The 17,089-nt window shown below is 44.6% G+C and overlaps 1 protein-coding gene across 2 annotated transcripts in view; it reads left to right on the top strand.

The window, feature by feature from the left end:
* Positions 1–17,089, top strand: part of BUB1B (BUB1 mitotic checkpoint serine/threonine kinase B) — a 74,734-nt gene that overhangs the window by 44,133 nt on the left and 13,512 nt on the right. The window contains exons 10-14 of one of the 2 annotated variants that reach the window (XM_059704981.1): positions 1,712–1,803; positions 2,563–2,678; positions 4,550–4,599; positions 11,506–11,566; positions 11,684–11,789. In XM_059704981.1, coding sequence (XP_059560964.1) covers positions 1,712–1,803; positions 2,563–2,678; positions 4,550–4,599; positions 11,506–11,566; positions 11,684–11,789 — 425 coding nt within the window. Of the gene's footprint in view, positions 1–1,690; positions 1,804–2,562; positions 2,679–4,549; positions 4,600–11,505; positions 11,567–11,683; positions 11,790–17,089 lie in introns of both variants that reach the window. The other variant, XM_059704972.1, reaches the window with a different exon arrangement.

Raw genomic sequence — 17,089 nt, 5'->3', positions numbered from 1 at the left:
GGGAAAGGAACTAAATAGGTACTCAGATAAAAAAATTAGTGTTTCCTTCAACCTAAGTATCCATCAATAGATGAATGGATAAAGAAAATGATATATGTGTGTGTGTGTGTGTGTGTGTGTGTGTGTGTGTGTGTGTAATGGACTATTATTCAGCCACAAAAAAAGAATGAAATCTTACTATTTGAAACAACATGGATAAGTCTTAGGGATGTAATGAATAGCATGGTGACTATAATTAATAATGTTGTATTGCATATTTGAAAGTTTTTGAAAGAGTAAATGTTAAAAGTTCTCATCACAAGAAAAAATTTTTACAACTGTATGGTGACAGATGGTATCTAGACTTATTATGGTGATCATTTTGCAATATATACAAATATAGAATAATTATGTTGTGTACCTGAAACTAACATAGTAATGTCAATTATACCTCAAAATTTTAAAAAATTAAAAGAAAACAGCATGAATAAAACAAACAAAAAACTTCTGTTTCTTTAGGAGAGGTCTAGCTTATACCAGATATATAGATGTAAAATGAAAGTACATTTTATTCTCAGCTAGCCAAAGAAGGACCTATGTTAGGGTTAGATGGTATTTGAATAGATGAGAAGGCCTCTGAGGCTTTTTAAATACTCATTTCCTAAGCTGGCCTCTGAATCTAATTCATGAACATGTAATTCCCCTGCTATGTATAGATTGCATTCTTATAAAGCCTCATGCCTATAATGAAGTGGTTTCTTGTTACTATTAAAAACTGGCTTCAAAGATTGTTTCTGATTACTTGCTATCAGGTAGGAATACTAGAAATAAGGAAGCCACAGGTAGGGCCTAGAGAGAAACAAGGTAGTTGTACATTATCACCACTCCCATTATTAATCCAAACCACAATCTTTTACATTGTTTTGTTACCTCAAACTACAACTAGACTTTCTACATTCACTCTGGGCTTAACACAATCCACTTTGCTCACAACAAATGATCTTTTTTAAAAATCAGGTTATGTCACTTCTTTACTTAAAATTCCCCATTGTTTTTCATTATTTTAGAATGCAATATAAACTCTTTACCCCCATGTGACTTGGCCTCTGCTTACCTCTCCAACCCCATCTTTTACTTTTTCCCCTCTTACCATACTGCATACCATGCTGGCCTTCATTTGGATCCTTGAGCACAATGATATTGTTCCTTCATTAGGGCTTTTGTGCCAGCTAGTCTCTTGGCCTAGAATCTTTCCCTAGGTCTGTATAACACTGGCCCCTAATTATTCAGGTTATAGCTTTATAATGTCTCTTTCTGATAATGATCTCCCCTCATCACTGGCCTTAAATAGCCCCTGACTTCCATCCCATACTCAGTCACATATTTTCACATCACCTATTTTACTTTATTTTTAAACCTGATTTTCATGTTAATGTGTGTGTGTGTTTGTCTCCCCCAAATTGAATTTTAGCATCACATGACCAAGGACTTTGCATTATGTACCACTGAGATGTAAATGCTCAGAGTTGTGCTCAGCATGTAGTAGGTACTTTATTTTTTACTGACTGAATAAATGAGACCTCAAGTTAAGGGTTCTGCACCACTTATATCATTCACATCTATAATATTGAGGACATGAAACCCAAACACAGTTTTGACAGAGTAAATTGCTATGAGGAGTAAATGCCTCAGCCAACCTTATTGTTTCTAGCTGAGCTACTGATCATTGCAGAAAAGAAAGCAGAAATGCAGAAACAAATTGAAGAGATGGAGAAGAAGCTAAAAGAAATTCAGACTACTCAGCAAGAAAGAGCGGGTGATCAGGTTACTTCTCTCTTTTTTTTAATACTTGAAACTAAAGTTTATTGAAACAAATTTATGCAATGTAAAAGCATAGAAGGTAAAAGTCCTCAACCCCCATTTAGAGTTTTCTGTAGTTCCTTAATTGTTAATAACAGCAGAGTTGAACAGGAAAGTAATTTAACCAGTGATTTCAAATTGAATTAGTGGCATGTGAAACAATTTATTAACTTCTTAGTTATATTCTAAACCATTGTTTTGTTACCTCTAATTTTAGCTCTTTTTTTCTATTCATTCTCCATTAAAATGGGGTTAACTAAAGAAATTCAGTATATGCTTGGAATTCTCATAACACATTGTATGCGGGAAACGTATTTATACGTTTTACGTATTTGTACGTTCTACCAGTGTAGTAGAGCGCGGGACACGTATTAATACGTTTTTTATAGACTAGCGGTAGAATGCGGGTAACGTATAAATACGTAAACTAAAGTTATCGTAATTTTACTGAACGTTGCCATTTGTGCAAAAAATTAGCAAAAATGGCCCACGCCACCTGTTAGCGTGCGATCAAAACTACCCGCAAACAATGTGATAACAGTGCCAGTTGGTACTAGGAACATAAATTATTGGAAAGAACTTTTGTGGAACAGACATTTTATCTTATTGGTGGATATCTAGGGGGAAAGTATGATAAAGCTAATTTTGGAACTAAAGATTGAAAATAGGTAGCATTTTCTAGGTAGAGGGGACAAATTGATTTTGTTTATTTAATGCAAACAGCAAGAAGAAAAGATGCCTACAAAAGAGACAGCTGAACTGCAAATTGCTTCCGAATCTCAGGAAACACCAGGAATGACTGTGTCCAATTCTGTTTGTCCAGTAAACTCTTGTGCCAGGTAGGACCACGTTGGTGGAAAGGATGATGCTTATGGGAAGGCATTTACAACCAACCTCTGACTCTCTAGTGACTTGAAGTCTCTTTGACTTCTGTAGTATCAAGACATGATTTTTCAAGTTTCTGTCACAACATAAACTTTGATGCTGATGAGGGAGGACAGGGTAATAACTTTTTCTATTAAAAACTAACAAACATTATAGAAGCAATCAAATATAAATAATTGTTTAAAAGGCAAAACTACCCATTTCTGCCACCAAGAGATGATTACTATTAACATTGTTTTTGTTTTGTTTTATAAAACTGAGAGTTTATCCCTGCCATCTGTGGCTCAGTTGGATGAGCATCATCTCATGCATCAAAAGGTCAGGTTGATTCCAGATCAGGGCACATGCCTGGGTTGTGGGCTCTATCCCCAGTAGGGGGTGTGCAGGAAGCAGCCGATTGATGTTTCTCTCTCCCTTACCTTTTATTTCTCTCTAAAATCAATAAAAACATTTTTTTAAAAACACATGAGAGCCCTAGCCAGTTTTGCTCAGTGGATAGAGCGTTGGCCTACGGACCAAAGGGTCCCGGGTTTGATTCCGGTCAAGGGCACATACCTTGCTTGGTTACAGGCTTCTCCCCAGCCCGGGCCCTGATCGGGACGTGTGCAGGAGGCAACCAATCGATGTGTTTCTCTCACATCGATGTTTCTCTCTGTCTTTCCCTCTCTCTTCCGTTCTCTCCTAAAAGATCAATGGGAAAATATCCTCTGGTGAGGATTAACAACAACAAAAAAAGACAAACACATGAGAGTTTACCATTTTGTAATCTGCTTATACTGTTAAAGTAACTTAACATCTTTTATCAAACATCTGTAATAATAAAAGTGTAATATGCTAATTAGACTGGATGTCCCTCCAGATGACCTTCTGGACAAAGCTGGGCTGCGAGGGAAGCCTGGGTCCTGGGTGCCAGAGGGAAGCTGGTGATGGTAGCCGAAGGAAGGAAGGTCTACTCTTGCACGAATTTTATGCATTGGCCTCTAGTCTTTATATAAAAGCCGAAGCAACCGGCCACCTGGCCGGTAGCTATGATGCACACTGACCACCAGGGGGCAGGCGCTCAATGCAGGAGCTGTTGAGCGACAGCAACTTTGCAGAGTGCCCTTTCACATGCCAGGACCCCTCGGGATGTTGGACTGCCAGTTTTGGCCCAATCCCCACAGGCCAGGTCAAGGAACCCCACCTGCCAGAGGGACCCCACTCACTCCGCAGATGCCCTTTGAGCCCCAGTGCCACCCCAGTGTGGCCGGCCGGGGAGGGACTGCAGGAAGTTGGCTCCAGGGCATGTCCAGCTTGCCTTGCCCAGTTCTACCCCGCTGGCTACCTTCTAATTAATTTACTTTTAATGTGCACGAATCCTTGCACCAGGCCTCTCTTATTTCTATAATGGCTATAATGACTGAAGGTTCCATCTTTTTAAAGAATTTTGATTGACAGTACTAGAATATTTTCTTCATCCAGGAGTGAAAAAGAGTAATAAAAAAGCCTCCTAGGCTTTTTGTTGTTAATCTTCACCCAAGGATATTTTTTCCATTGCCTTTTTTTTTCTTTTTTTTTTTAGAGAGAGAGAGAGAGAGGGAGGACAGGAAGGAGTGGGGGAGATAGTGAAACATCAATTGGTTGCCTCCCACACAAGCCCCAACCAGGGGCTTGGGATTGACCTGCAACCCACGTATGTGCCCTTGATCAGAAATCGAACCTGAGGCCCTTTGGTGCGCAGGTCCATGCTCTAACCACTTAGCAAACTGGCCAGAGCAAGCCTACTAAACTTAAAAATTCTTTCTGTGAGTAGTAAGCACATCTTTTAAAACAATTTTCTTTATAGGGAAACTTCACTTGCAGAAAACATTTGGCAAGAACAACCTCATTCTAAAGGTAAGTTGCATTTGACAGTGTCACCAAGAACTTGCTGATAACCCATGCTTTATGTAACGAGTGATAAATATTTTTCTTAATTACAATAAAAAGAGTTGAAAGAAGGCAGAGAGGGGGACTAAAGTTATTATTGTATCTTTGAATCATGGAATCTATATATATAAAAGCCTAAGCAACCGAACAACCACTCGCTATGATGCGCACTGATCACCAGGGGGCAGATGCTCAATGCAGGAGCTGCCCCCTAGTGGTCTTTGTGCTCCCACAGACAACTTCCCACAGCTGGCCAACCTCCCGCGGTCCCTTTCCCCGGCTGCCCTGATCCCGCCTATTAGGATTAGGCAAGATGGCCCGATCGGCCCAATTGCCAGCCAGGCCAAAAAACCCCACCGGTGCATGAATTCATGCACTGAACCTCTAGTTTATTTATAAGCATATGATCCTATATAATAATAGAGAAACATGGTAATTAACCGTAACTTCGCTACCCTTCCCATTGGCTAATCAGTGAGATATGCGAATTAACTGCCAGCCAAGATGGCAGCCGGCAGCCAGGCAGCTGAAGCGAACAGGAGGCTTGCTTGCACCAGTGAAGGAGGAAGCCAAGGTTCCCCGCCTGCCGCAGCCCAGCTCTGAGCTCCGGATGCAACAATGTTGCAATTATAGAACCTAAACAAACCCCCGGTAGCTGCTTTCAGCCGGCAACGGCCTCAGAGCTGGAGCCAGCTCTCAGCTCCAGTGACAGCTATAGAAGGTAAATAAATCCCAGAATAAAAAAAAGAAAGAAAAAAGGAGCGGCTGGGAGATTCAGTCACCCACCAGCCTGAAAACAGCCCTCAGCCCTTCACCCAGACTGGCCAGGCACCCCAGTGGGGACCCCCACCCTGAAGGGGGTGTGACCAGCTGCAAACAGCCATCATCCCCTCATCCAGGCTGGCCAGGTACCCAAGTGGGACACCCACCCTGATCCGGGACACCCTTCCGGGAAACCAGCTGGCCCCCACCCATGCATCAGGCCTCTATCCTATATAGTAAATGGGTAATATGCAAACTGACCCTAACAGCAGGAGGACTGAGAATGACTGATCACTATGACACACACTGACCACCAGGGGGCACGCGCTCAATGCAGAAGCTGCCCTCTGGTGGTCAAGGCGCTCTCACATGGGAGGAGCTCTGCTCAGCCACAAGCCAGGCTGATGGCTGCCAGTACAGCAGTGGTGGTGGGAGCCTCTCCTGCCTCCTCAGCAGCGCTAAGGATGTCTGACTGCAGTTTAGGCCTTCTCCCTGCTGGCAAGTGGACATCCCCCAAGGGCTGCCGGGCTGCCAGAGGGATGTCTGATTGCCATCTTAGGCCCAATCCCCTGGGGAGCGGGCCTAAGCCAGCAGGTGGTCATCCCCTGAGGGGTCCTAGACTGCGAGAGGGCACAGGCCAGGCTGAGGGACCCCCCCCCGCACCTACTCCCCAAGTGCACAAATTTTTGTGCACCAGGCCTCTAGTTTGATATAAAAGACATTCAAAAAAGTGTTTCTGAAGTATTTGGTTTAAATGTAAATATAAATTTATACTAACTGCCAAATAATCTTCCACTTTAGCTAGTGTACATTAAATCCCTCTCGGAAATTTAGTATCCAGCAGCCAAGACTGGAAAGTGATCTTTGGAACAAAGAAAAAAAACTTAAAACTAAGACTATTGTATATTCCAATTTGTTATCTTTTCCATTTAGAAACAAGTTAAAATGGTAAGAACATGAATATCACCATAAGTAGTTACTTTTTTTTTTTTTAATATATATTTTATTGATTTTTACAGAGAGGAAGGGAGAGAGATAGATAGTTAGAAACATCGATGAGAGAAACATCGATCAGCTGCTTCCTGCACACCCCCTACTGGTTATGTGCCCTCAACCAAGGTACATGCCCTTGACTGGAATTGAACCTGGCACCCTTGAGTCCACAGGCCGACACTCTATCCACTGAGCCAAACCGGTTAGAGCTGTAGTTAACTTTTTAAAAAAAAAAGACATTAAATTAAATCTGAGTAAAGCTCTAATTCTAATAAACCTCCCACCAAGTTTTTATAGGAAATAAAAGGTTAAATAACACAGAAGGATGGAATTGGCAAAAAAATTTCAGCATTATGGAGCAAACAACCCAGTTTCTTCAACAACAATTTATTTTTTGAAAATTCTATGGAATAAAAGTGACTTGAGAGACATTTTATTTTACTATTTATTTAATTTTTAGAGAGGAAGGGAGAGGGATAGAGAGATAGAAACATTGACAAGAGAGAAACTTTGATCCTATACACCCCTCACTGGGGATTGAAACCTCAAACCAGGCATGTGACCTGACTGGAAATCCAACAGGGGACCTTAGTTTATGGGTCAATGCTCATCCATTGAGCTACACTGGGTGGGCTAGGAGACATTTTAACTAGTCACAATACATGGATCTTACTCTGCATCCCCAGTTCAAACTTTCTAAAAATTTTGGTAAAATGTGAAACTTCTGATTGAATAGTTGATATTCAGAAATTGTTAATTCTATAGTTATGAATCATGCTTTGGGATTATGCTTTTTTAAAAAGAGCCTCTCGTGGAAATACATACTGAAATTTGTATAGATGAAATGATGTCTTGGATTTGTATCAGAATAATCTGGAGTTGGGTTGCGTTTGGGGAGTGTGGTAGTGGTGGGGAATAAAGATAAGCAAGATCATCCATGTTTAGATAATTATTATTAAACTAGAGACCCAATGCACGAATTTGTGCATGGGTGAGGTCTGGCTGCCCACCCCGATCAGGGCTGGGCTGGCTGGGCAGAGGGGCTGTGTGCAATTGGCTGGCGGGCCCTGCCCCTGATTGGGGTTGGGGGGCCAATTGGGGACATGTCCAGCCATAGGGAGGGACTGTTGGCCGGCTGGCCCCACCCCCAAACGGGGTGGGGGGTGCCGATCGGGGGCCAGCAGCCTGGGAGAGGGGCCATGGGTGGTTGACCAGCCAACCCTGCCCCTGATCAGGATGGGGGGCTGATCTGGGGTGGAGCCGGGCAGGGGGAGGGGCTGCAAGAGGTTGGTTGGCTGGCCCTGCCCCCTATTGGGGTTGGGGGGCAATCAGGGGCGGGGCTGGTCAGGGGTAAGGGCTGTGGGCCGATCAGGGAGCAAGGGGGTGGGGTGTTTGGCCACCCTTGATCAGGGTGGGAGAGCCCGGTATTGGGCAGTACTTACTAAAGCAGTGATGGTGAACCTATGACACGAACTCGTTTTTTTAGTTGATTTTTCTTTGTTAAATGGCATTTAAATATTTAAAATAAATATCAAAAATATGCATCTTTGTTTTACTATGGTTGCAAATATCAAAAAATTTCTATATGTGACACAGCATCAGAGTTAAGTTAGGGTTTTTCAAAATGCTGGCAAGCCGAGCTCAAAAGGTTCGCCATCACTGTAAAGGATACTTATTGAGAACAGTAACTGGGAAGAATGGGGAAAGAGCAGGTTTGAGCAGAGGAATAAGTAAAGCTATAATGCTGGCCAGGGATCAGCCTCAGGAAACCACATAGAGAGCTCTTGGGTCAATGTGGAAAAAAGGAGACATATGTACCTGATCGGGCTGGTTCGCTGGCCACAGTGGGCATCATAGCAAACAGTTGTTATGATGTTATAGTCACTGGCTTTTTATATATAGAGATGATCTTTAATGTGTTTGAAATTATCCTATCTAATAAAATAGTAACATGCAAATTAAATGTCACTCCCTCACTCCATCAGAAAGATGGCTGCGGCTACGGAGCTGGAGCGACCAGGAGGCTTGGGTTGCCCCTGGCGATGGAGGAAGCCAAGCTTCCCGCCTGCCCTGTCCGGCCCTGAGCTCTGCTCAAGGTTACAAAGTTTCAATTATAGAAGATAAATAAATCCTAGATACCTGTTTCCAGCCTGCGGCCGTGGCCAGCCTGAAAACGGCCCTCAGTCCCTCACCCAGGCTGGCCAGGCACCCCAGCAGGACCCCCACCCTTAAGGGGGTGTGTCCAGCCTGAAAACAGCCCTCAGCCCCTCACCCAAGCTGGCCAGGCACCCCAGTGGAGACCCCCACCCTTAAGGGGGTGTGGCCAGCCTGAAAACAGCCCTCAGCCCCTCACCCAAGCTGGCCAGGCACCCCAGCGGGACCCCCACCCTGATCCGGGACACCCTTCAGGGCAGACCAGCTGGCCCCCACCTGTGCACCAGGCCTCTATCCTATATAATAAAAGGGTAATATGCAAATTGATGCAAATTGACACTAACAGCAGAATGACTGGGAATGACTGGTCACTATGACACACACAGTAACCACGAGGGGGCAGACGCTCAATGCAGGAGCTGCCCCCTGGTGGTCAGTGCGCTCCCACAGGGAGAGCACTGCTCAGCCACAAGCCAGGCTGATGGCTGCCAGCACAGCTGTGGTAACGGGAGCCTCTCCCACCTCCTCAGCAGCACTAAGGATGTCCAACTGCAGCTTAGGCCCGATCCCCCCGGGGAGTGGTTCTAAGCAGGTGGACATCCCCTGAGGGGTCCCAGACTGCCAGAGGGCACAGGCCGGGCTGAGGGACACCCCCGAGTGCACAGATTTTGTGCACCGGGCCTCTGGTCCTATATAATAAAGAGGTATTATGCAAATTAACCCTCACGCCATCATAAGATGGCTGCCTACGACCAAGCCGGCAGCGGGTTAGTGAGTGATGACCAAAGGACTGAACAAGCAGGCTACGTGGGGTGACCAGGCCAGCAGGGTGGTTAGTGAGGGACAGCCAAACAACTGAACAGCAGGCTGGCAGGGGGGCCATGAGGGGCGACCAGGCCAGCACGGGGCGCAGTTGGGGGCGACCAGGCAGGCAGGCGAGCAATTAGGAGCCAGCAGTCCAGGATTGTGAGAGGGATGTCCAACTGCCGATTCCCAGAATCGGGCCTAAACCAGCAGTTGGACATCCCCCAAAGAGTCCTGGATTGGAGAGGGTACAGGCTGGGCTGAAGGGATGATTCCCCCCTCCCCTGTGCATGAGTTTCGTGCACCAGGACTCTAGTTCATTATAAAAAACCAAGTTGCCTTTCTGCTTTCAAACAGTACAAAATATTAACACATTGTTTGCGGGTAGTTTTTATCGCGCGCTAACAGGTGGCGCGGGCCATTTTTGCTAATTGCACAAATGGCAACATTCAGTAAAATTACGATAACTTTAGTTTACATATTTATACGTTAGCTGCATTCTACCGCTAGTCTATAAAAAACGTATTAATACATGTCCCGCGCTCTACTACTACAGTCAGCGTAAAACGTATAAATACGTTTCCCGCATACAATGTGTTAATTGATCTAGTTGCCTTGAAGAATAGAGCGTTTACTCTAAAGCAGCAATTCTCAACCTGTGGTTTGCAACCCCTTTGGGGGTCGCCTAAGACCATCGGAAAGCACATATCCTATCTAATAAAAGAGAAAAATGGTAATTGGCGTACAACGATACCCTTTTCATTGGCTAATCAGGGCTATATGCAAATTAACTGCCAACTAAGATTGGCAGTTAACTGCCAACAAGATGGCGGCTAATTTGCATATGTAGGCACAATGCAGGGAGGCGAAAGGGAAAGCAGGAAGAAGCCCCCTGCCACTGACAGTGATCGGAAACCCAGGGGGGAGCTAAGAGCTGGGGGGCAGGGCAAAGGTGGCCCTGGGGCCGCCTTTGCCCTGCCCCCCCGCCATGATCGGAGAATCAGGCGCCTTTTCCGCCCTGGCCAGTGAGAGCAGGAAGTAGGGGTGGAGCCAGCGATGGGAGCTGGGCACGGTCGAAGCTGGCAGTCCCAGGAGCTAGGGGTCCCTTGCCTGGGCCTAAAACGAAGCCCACGATCGCGGGGCCGCTGCAGCTGCGGGTCCCCGCTGCCCGAGCCGGACGCCTAGGCCAGAGGCGTTAGGCCTGGGCAGGGGCGGAGCCTGCAACCGCGGGGAGCTGGGGGTCCCCTGCCCAGGCCTGACACCTCTGCCAGAGGCCTCAGGCCTGGTCAAGGGGCCGATCCAGTGATTGGTGATCGGAGGGTGATGAGGGTCAACTCCTCTGGCCGAGGCATCAGGCCTGGGTGGGGGGCAGAGCCAGGGATTGGGGGGATATGATGGTCCCCTTGCCCAGGCCTGAAGCCTGGGTCAGAGGGGTCAGGCTTGGGCGGGAGGTGGAGCAAGCGATCAGAGGGAGATGGGAGTCCCCTGCCCAGGCATGATTCCTGGGCCAGAGGCCTCAGGCCTGGGCAGGGGCCAGAGCCAGTGATCGGGAGGAGATGGGGGTCCCCTGTCCAAGCCTGACACCTCTGGCGGAGGCGTCAGGCCTGGGCAAGGGGCCGATCAGGCGATCGGAGGGTGTTGGGTGTCTACGCCTCTGGCCGAGGCATCAGGCCTGGGCAAGGGGCAGAGCCAGCATTCGGAGGGGTCTGGGGGTCCCCTGCCCAGGCCTGACACCTGGGCCAGAGGCATCAGGCCTGGGCTGGGGGCAGAACCAGTGATGGGGGGAGATGAGGGTCCCCTGCCCAGGCCTGACGCCTCTGTCTGAGGCGTCAGGCCTGGGCAAGGGGCCGATCCTGCGATTGGAGGGTGATGGGGGTCAACGCCTGAGGGCTCCCAGTATGTGAGAGGGGGCAGACTGGGCTGAGGGACACTCCCCCCCACACACACACCCAGTGCACGAATTTCGTGCACCGGGCCCCTAGTATAATTATAATTACATATTGTTTTTGTGGTTAATCACTATGCTTTAATTATGTTCAATTTGTAACAATGAAATTGGGGGTCACCACAACATGAGGAACTGTATTAAAGGGTCGTGGCATTAGGAAGGTTGAGAACCACTGCTCTAAAGAGTATAAATCTAGTCTCTTTTTTCTGTAGGTCCCAGTGTACCTTTCTCCATTTTTGATGAGTTTCTTCTTTCAGAAAAAAAGAATATCAGGTTTGAGTATTTTTGTTTTGTTTTGACACTTTAAAGTTTTCTATTTTTATAACTGAGAGTTTACTGTTATCTCTGTCAATAGAACAATATTGTTAAATGGAATATGTCTTTTTATAGTCCTCCTACAGATCCTCCACGGGCTTTAGTCCAACGAAAACCCCTTGCAGTTCTCAAAACCTCAGACAGCATCAATTCAAATGAAGATGTGTCTCCAGATGTTTGTGTAAGAAGTATTCCTAAGTTAATATAAGTGGACTAGTGGATTGTTTCATTCAATTCTCAAAAAAAGTTTAGGATTCAAGTGAAAATTACTGACTTGAAAAAAGCACTGGCCAGTTTTATTACCTCCCTCTCTTTTTCTAAAAATCAGTTTTAAAAAGCACATGGAAAGATGTTCAACATTATTAGTCAGAATCAAAACCGCAGTGAGATACTAGGATAAGCACTAGGATGGTTATAATAAAAAAAGACAGAAAATAACAAGTGTTGGTGAGGATATTGAGACATTAGAACATTTATACATTGCTGGTAGAAATGTAAAATGGTATAGCCACTTTGTACAACAGTTTCTCAAAATGTTAAACCTAGAGTGACCATATTATCAAAAATTCTCTCCTAGGCTTATATCCAAGAGAATTAAAAACATACATTAACACAAAAAAACTTGTACATGACTATTCATAGCATTATTCATGATAGCCAAAAAGTGGAAACCCAATGTCCATCAACTGAGGCATGGATAAATAAAATGTTGTATATCCCTACTGTAGATTATTATTCAGGCATAAAAAAGAAAGAGGAACTGATATATCTTATAATATGGTTGAACCTTGAAAACACTTCGTTAAGTGAATGAAGCTAAACACAAAAGACCACATATTATATGATTCCATTTATATGAAATGTCCAGAATAGGCAAATTCATAAAAAGAGAAATTAGCCCAGCTGGTGTTGCTCAGTGGTTGAACATCCGCCTATGAACCAGGAGAGCACGGTTTGATTTCCAGTCAGGGCATGCAGGAGGCCATGGTTGCTGGCTTGATCCCCAGTGTAGGGCATGCAGGAGGCCACCCATTAGTGATTCTCTCTCATCGTCTATGTTTCTCTCTCTCTCTCTCTCTCTCTCTCTCTCTCTCTCTCTCCCTCCCTCTCCCTTCCTCTCTGAAATCAATAATAAAATATATTAAAAAACAAACAAAACAGAAACTATATTAGGGATTTCCAGGGGATGGGGATAAGAGGTTAGAGGAGTTAGAGAGTGACTGCTAATGGGTATGGGTTTTTTTTTGGGGGGGTGGGGGGGTGGGAGGGGTGAAAATGTTCTGGAGTTAGATAGTGGTGATGATTGTACAACCTTGTGAATATGCTAAAAACCACTGAAATGTACACTTTAAAAGGGTGATTTTTTTGGTATGTGAATTATATCTCACTTTTTTAAAGTGGGGGGGAAAAGTATTGTGTTAAACGCCTTAAGCACTTTTTTTTAAAGTAACATAGCAAAGAATCTTTGTTCTTTTTATATAAAATGCTTTTTGTGGCAACAGAAGAGTTATGTGACCAACCATTTGACTTTAGTAATGTTCTGTTTTAACCACTATGGATTAGTGACATGACGAGTTTATAAAAATCCAAGTCAAAGTAAGTAACTTTTATCATTGACATTTCATTGAAGTTTTAAGGAAGAAATTCATCCCTGTCTTCAAACCAGCATCTGGAAACTTGTCTTGAGGTGGAAGAAAATGGAATATGTTTAATCTGAAAATTTGACAGAAAACAGAGTAGCTAGAATGAGTTAAAGCAGTGTATTCTCCATATCCTAGGGAATGAATCACTTGGGGAAACTTTCTAAACATGTTTTTCCCCATTTATTTCTTTATTGAGGTATATTTTACATCCAGGAGACTGAACACATTCATTGTACAGCTAGATGAGTTTTTACATGTGTGAATATTTTTGCAATTTTCACCTAGATCAAGATGTAGACAATTTTCTAGCAACAGAAGAGACTAGGGAGCCATTTATGACTGCAGGTGCTCAGGTCCCATTCTACCTATACTGAATTAGAATTTCTAGGGATGAAGTCCAAGCATGTATTTTTTAAAACTAATTTATTGGGGTGGCCAGTCAACACAACAAGCATGTATTTTTGTTTGTTTTAAATACTCTCCCAGATAATTCCGATAGTTTACTGACCTCTATGAAAAGGTAGAATAGTAATAATTATACACGGTGTTCCTGAGAATACCACCAGAGAACATAATGAATGGATAGGCTGGATTTGGAGGTTGTAGTTCTAGGTTCAGCTGGTTGGAAATGGGCTAAATTATTAAAGGAGTCTATCTTAATCTAGTTTTGGGGTTTTATTTATTTATTTATTTATAATACATTTTTATTGATTTCAGAGAGGAAGGGAGAAGGAGAGAGAGATAGAAACATCAATGATAAGAGAGAATCATTGATCGGCTGCCTCCTGCATGCTCCCAACTAGGGATTGAGCCTGGGCATGTGCCCTCATCTGGAATCAACATGACCTTTTGGTGCATGGGATGACACTCATCCAACTGAGCCACACGTGCCAGGGATAAACTCTCATTTTTATAAAACAAAACAAAAATAGAACAAACACATAAGGAGGGCTATATCAATGTTAATAGTAGTCATCTCTTGGTAGCAGAAATGGGTAGTTTTGCCTTTTAAATAATTATTTATATTTGATTGCTTCTATAAGAAACATGTTTGTTAGTTTTTAATAGAAAAAAGTCACTACCCTGTCCTCTCTCATCAGCATCAAAGTTTATGTTGTGACAGAGACTTGCAAAATCATGTCCTGATACTACGGAAGTCCGCAGGCCAATGCTCTGTCCACTGAGCCAAACTGGCTAGGGCTCTTGTTTCTTTTAGATGTACCTCTCACCTGTATTTATAAATGTTATCAGAAATTTAAAGTATATGTCAAATTGATCACCTAGAAAATTAATATCTAGCATCCACAAGGCTTAAATGAAATAGGCACTTTTGTATACTCCAGGTAAATGTGTAAAGTAGTACCCTCTCTCTGAGGGCAGCATACCGTATGTATAAAGACCCTTAGTGTTCATAACCTTTTGTTTGACCTGATCATCCTACTTTTAGGAATTATTCCTAAGATATTAAGATATTCCTAAAGACTTAAATATATAAGGATGTTTAAAATAGTTTTATAATAGTAAAAAACAGGGAATAATCTAAAAAAAAATTGGTTGACTTCTGATAGACCCACAGTGTGATCATACTGTGTTTTGTCTTGTTTTTAACTGAACACTTGTATACCCTTAATTGTTCCACAACATTATTTAGGTATTTCATGAGTTCAGAATCGGTAATTACAAGCAAGGTGAGCTCATACTTCTGCCTCCAGTAAAGGTTTTAGAAGGATATATACCACACTGATATACAATGCTGTGGGGTGTTTTTTTAAAATCATCACCCAAGGATACTTTCCCACTGATTTCTAAAAAGAGTGGAAGGGGAGAGTGGTCATATTGTTTTTAAAGGATTTTTAATAGCACAGAAAATATGCTAAAAATATAATGCATGAGAATAGTATCTACAGCCCTAGCTGTTGTGGCTTAGTTGGTTGAGCATTATCCTATGCACCAAAGGTCACTGGTTCGATTCCTGGTCAGGGCACATAACCAGGTTGTGGGTTCAGACCCAGTTGGGGTGTATACGGGAGGCAACTGATTGGTGTTTCTTTCTCACATCAATGTTTCTCTCTCTTTTGCTCTCATTTCCTCACTCTAAAAAAAATCAATAAAAACATTTTTTTAAGCATAATATATACGGTTGAATCTTAACATGGGTTTGAACTGTCCAGGTCCACTTAGACATGGAATCATGGAATTTTTTTCAGTATACAGTTGGTCCTCCATATGGCCATGTTTTACATTCACAGATTAACCAACCAAACAGTATTTTTCATCTGTGGTTGGAAATCTATGAATGGGGGAGGCCAAATATATGCATTATTCTATGCCATCATATCTAATAAAAGACAAAGAGGGTAATTGACCGTACCTTCGCTATGCTTCCCATTGGCTAATCAGCGAGATAGGCAAATTAACCGCCAACAAAGATGGCGGCTAGCAGCCACGCAGCTGAAGCAAGCAGGAGGCTTGCTTGCTCCAGTGATGGGGGAAGCCAAGGTTCCCCGCCTGCCGTGGCCCGGCTCTGAGCTCCGAAAGTAACAAAGTTTCAATTATAGAAGCTAAACAAACCCCAGAATACCTGCTTTCAGCCGGCCGTGGCCATGGAGCTGACTCTTAGCTCCAGTGACAGCAACAAAGTTTCAATTATAGAAGCTAAACAAACCCCAGATACCTGCTTTCAGCAGGCCGTGGCCTCAGAGCTGCAGCGAGCAGGAGCCAGCTCTCAGCTCCAGTGACAGCAACAAAGTTTCAATTATAGAAGGTAAATAAATCCCAGAATAAAAAAAAAAGAATAAAAGGAGAGGCTGGGAGCTTCAGTCGCTGGCCAGCCTGAAAACAGACCTTAGCCCCTCACCCAGACTGGCCAGGCACCCCAGTGGGGACCCACACCCTAAAGGGGGTGTGACCAGCCTGAAAACAGCCATCAGCCCCTCATCCAGGCTGACCAGGCACCCCAGTGGGGACCTCCACCCTGAAGGGGGTGTGACCAGCTGCAAACAGCCATCAGCCTCTCACCCAGGCTGGCCAAGCACCCAAGCGGGACCCCCACCCTGATCCGGGACACCCTTCAGGGAAAACCAGCCAGCCCCCACCCGTGCACCAGGCCTCTATCCTATATAGTAAAAGGGTAATATGTAAACTGACCCTAACAGCAGAAAGGCTGGGAATGACTGGTCACTATGACACACACTGACCATCAGGGGGCACGCGCTCAATGCAGAAGCTGCCCCCTGGTGGTCAGTGCGCTCCCACATGGGGGAGCTCTGCTCAGCCACAAGCCAGGCTGATGGCTGCCAGTACAGCAGTGGTGGTGGGAGCCTCTCCTGCCTCCTCAGCAGCACTAAGGATGTCCGACTGCAACTTAGGTCTGCTCCCCGCTGGCAAGTGGACATCCCCCAAGGGCTGCTGGGCTGCCAGAGGGATGTCTGATTGCCATCTTAGGCCCAATACCCCAGGGAGCGGGCCTAAGCCAGCAGGTGGTCATCCCCTGTGGGGTCCCAGACTGCAAGAGGGCACAGGCCGGGCTGAGGGACTTCTCCTCCCCCCCCCCCCCCCGCCCCGAGTGCACAAATTTTTGTGCACCGGGCCTCTAGTTTTACATAAGGGACTTTAGCATCTGGCGGGGGAAGGGAGTCACCTGAAGCCAATTCCCCATGACACCAAAGGATGACTTCTAAGTTTTGGGAGACTCAAAGTTATCCAAGGGTTTTCTACTGTGCAGGGGGAGAGGGTCTCTTCCCTTAACCCCCATGTTGTTCAAGGGTCACCTGTACTAGCATATATTTCACTTGTTTTAAAATACCTTTTTTTTTCTTTTTGCCCTGGCCAGGTAGCT

This window comes from Myotis daubentonii, chromosome 1 (assembly GCF_963259705.1).
Source record: "Myotis daubentonii chromosome 1, mMyoDau2.1, whole genome shotgun sequence".
Taxonomy (NCBI): Eukaryota; Metazoa; Chordata; class Mammalia; order Chiroptera; family Vespertilionidae; genus Myotis; species Myotis daubentonii.
Note: the sequence above shows the minus strand (reverse complement) of the source record. Positions and strands in the feature narration are given on the sequence as shown.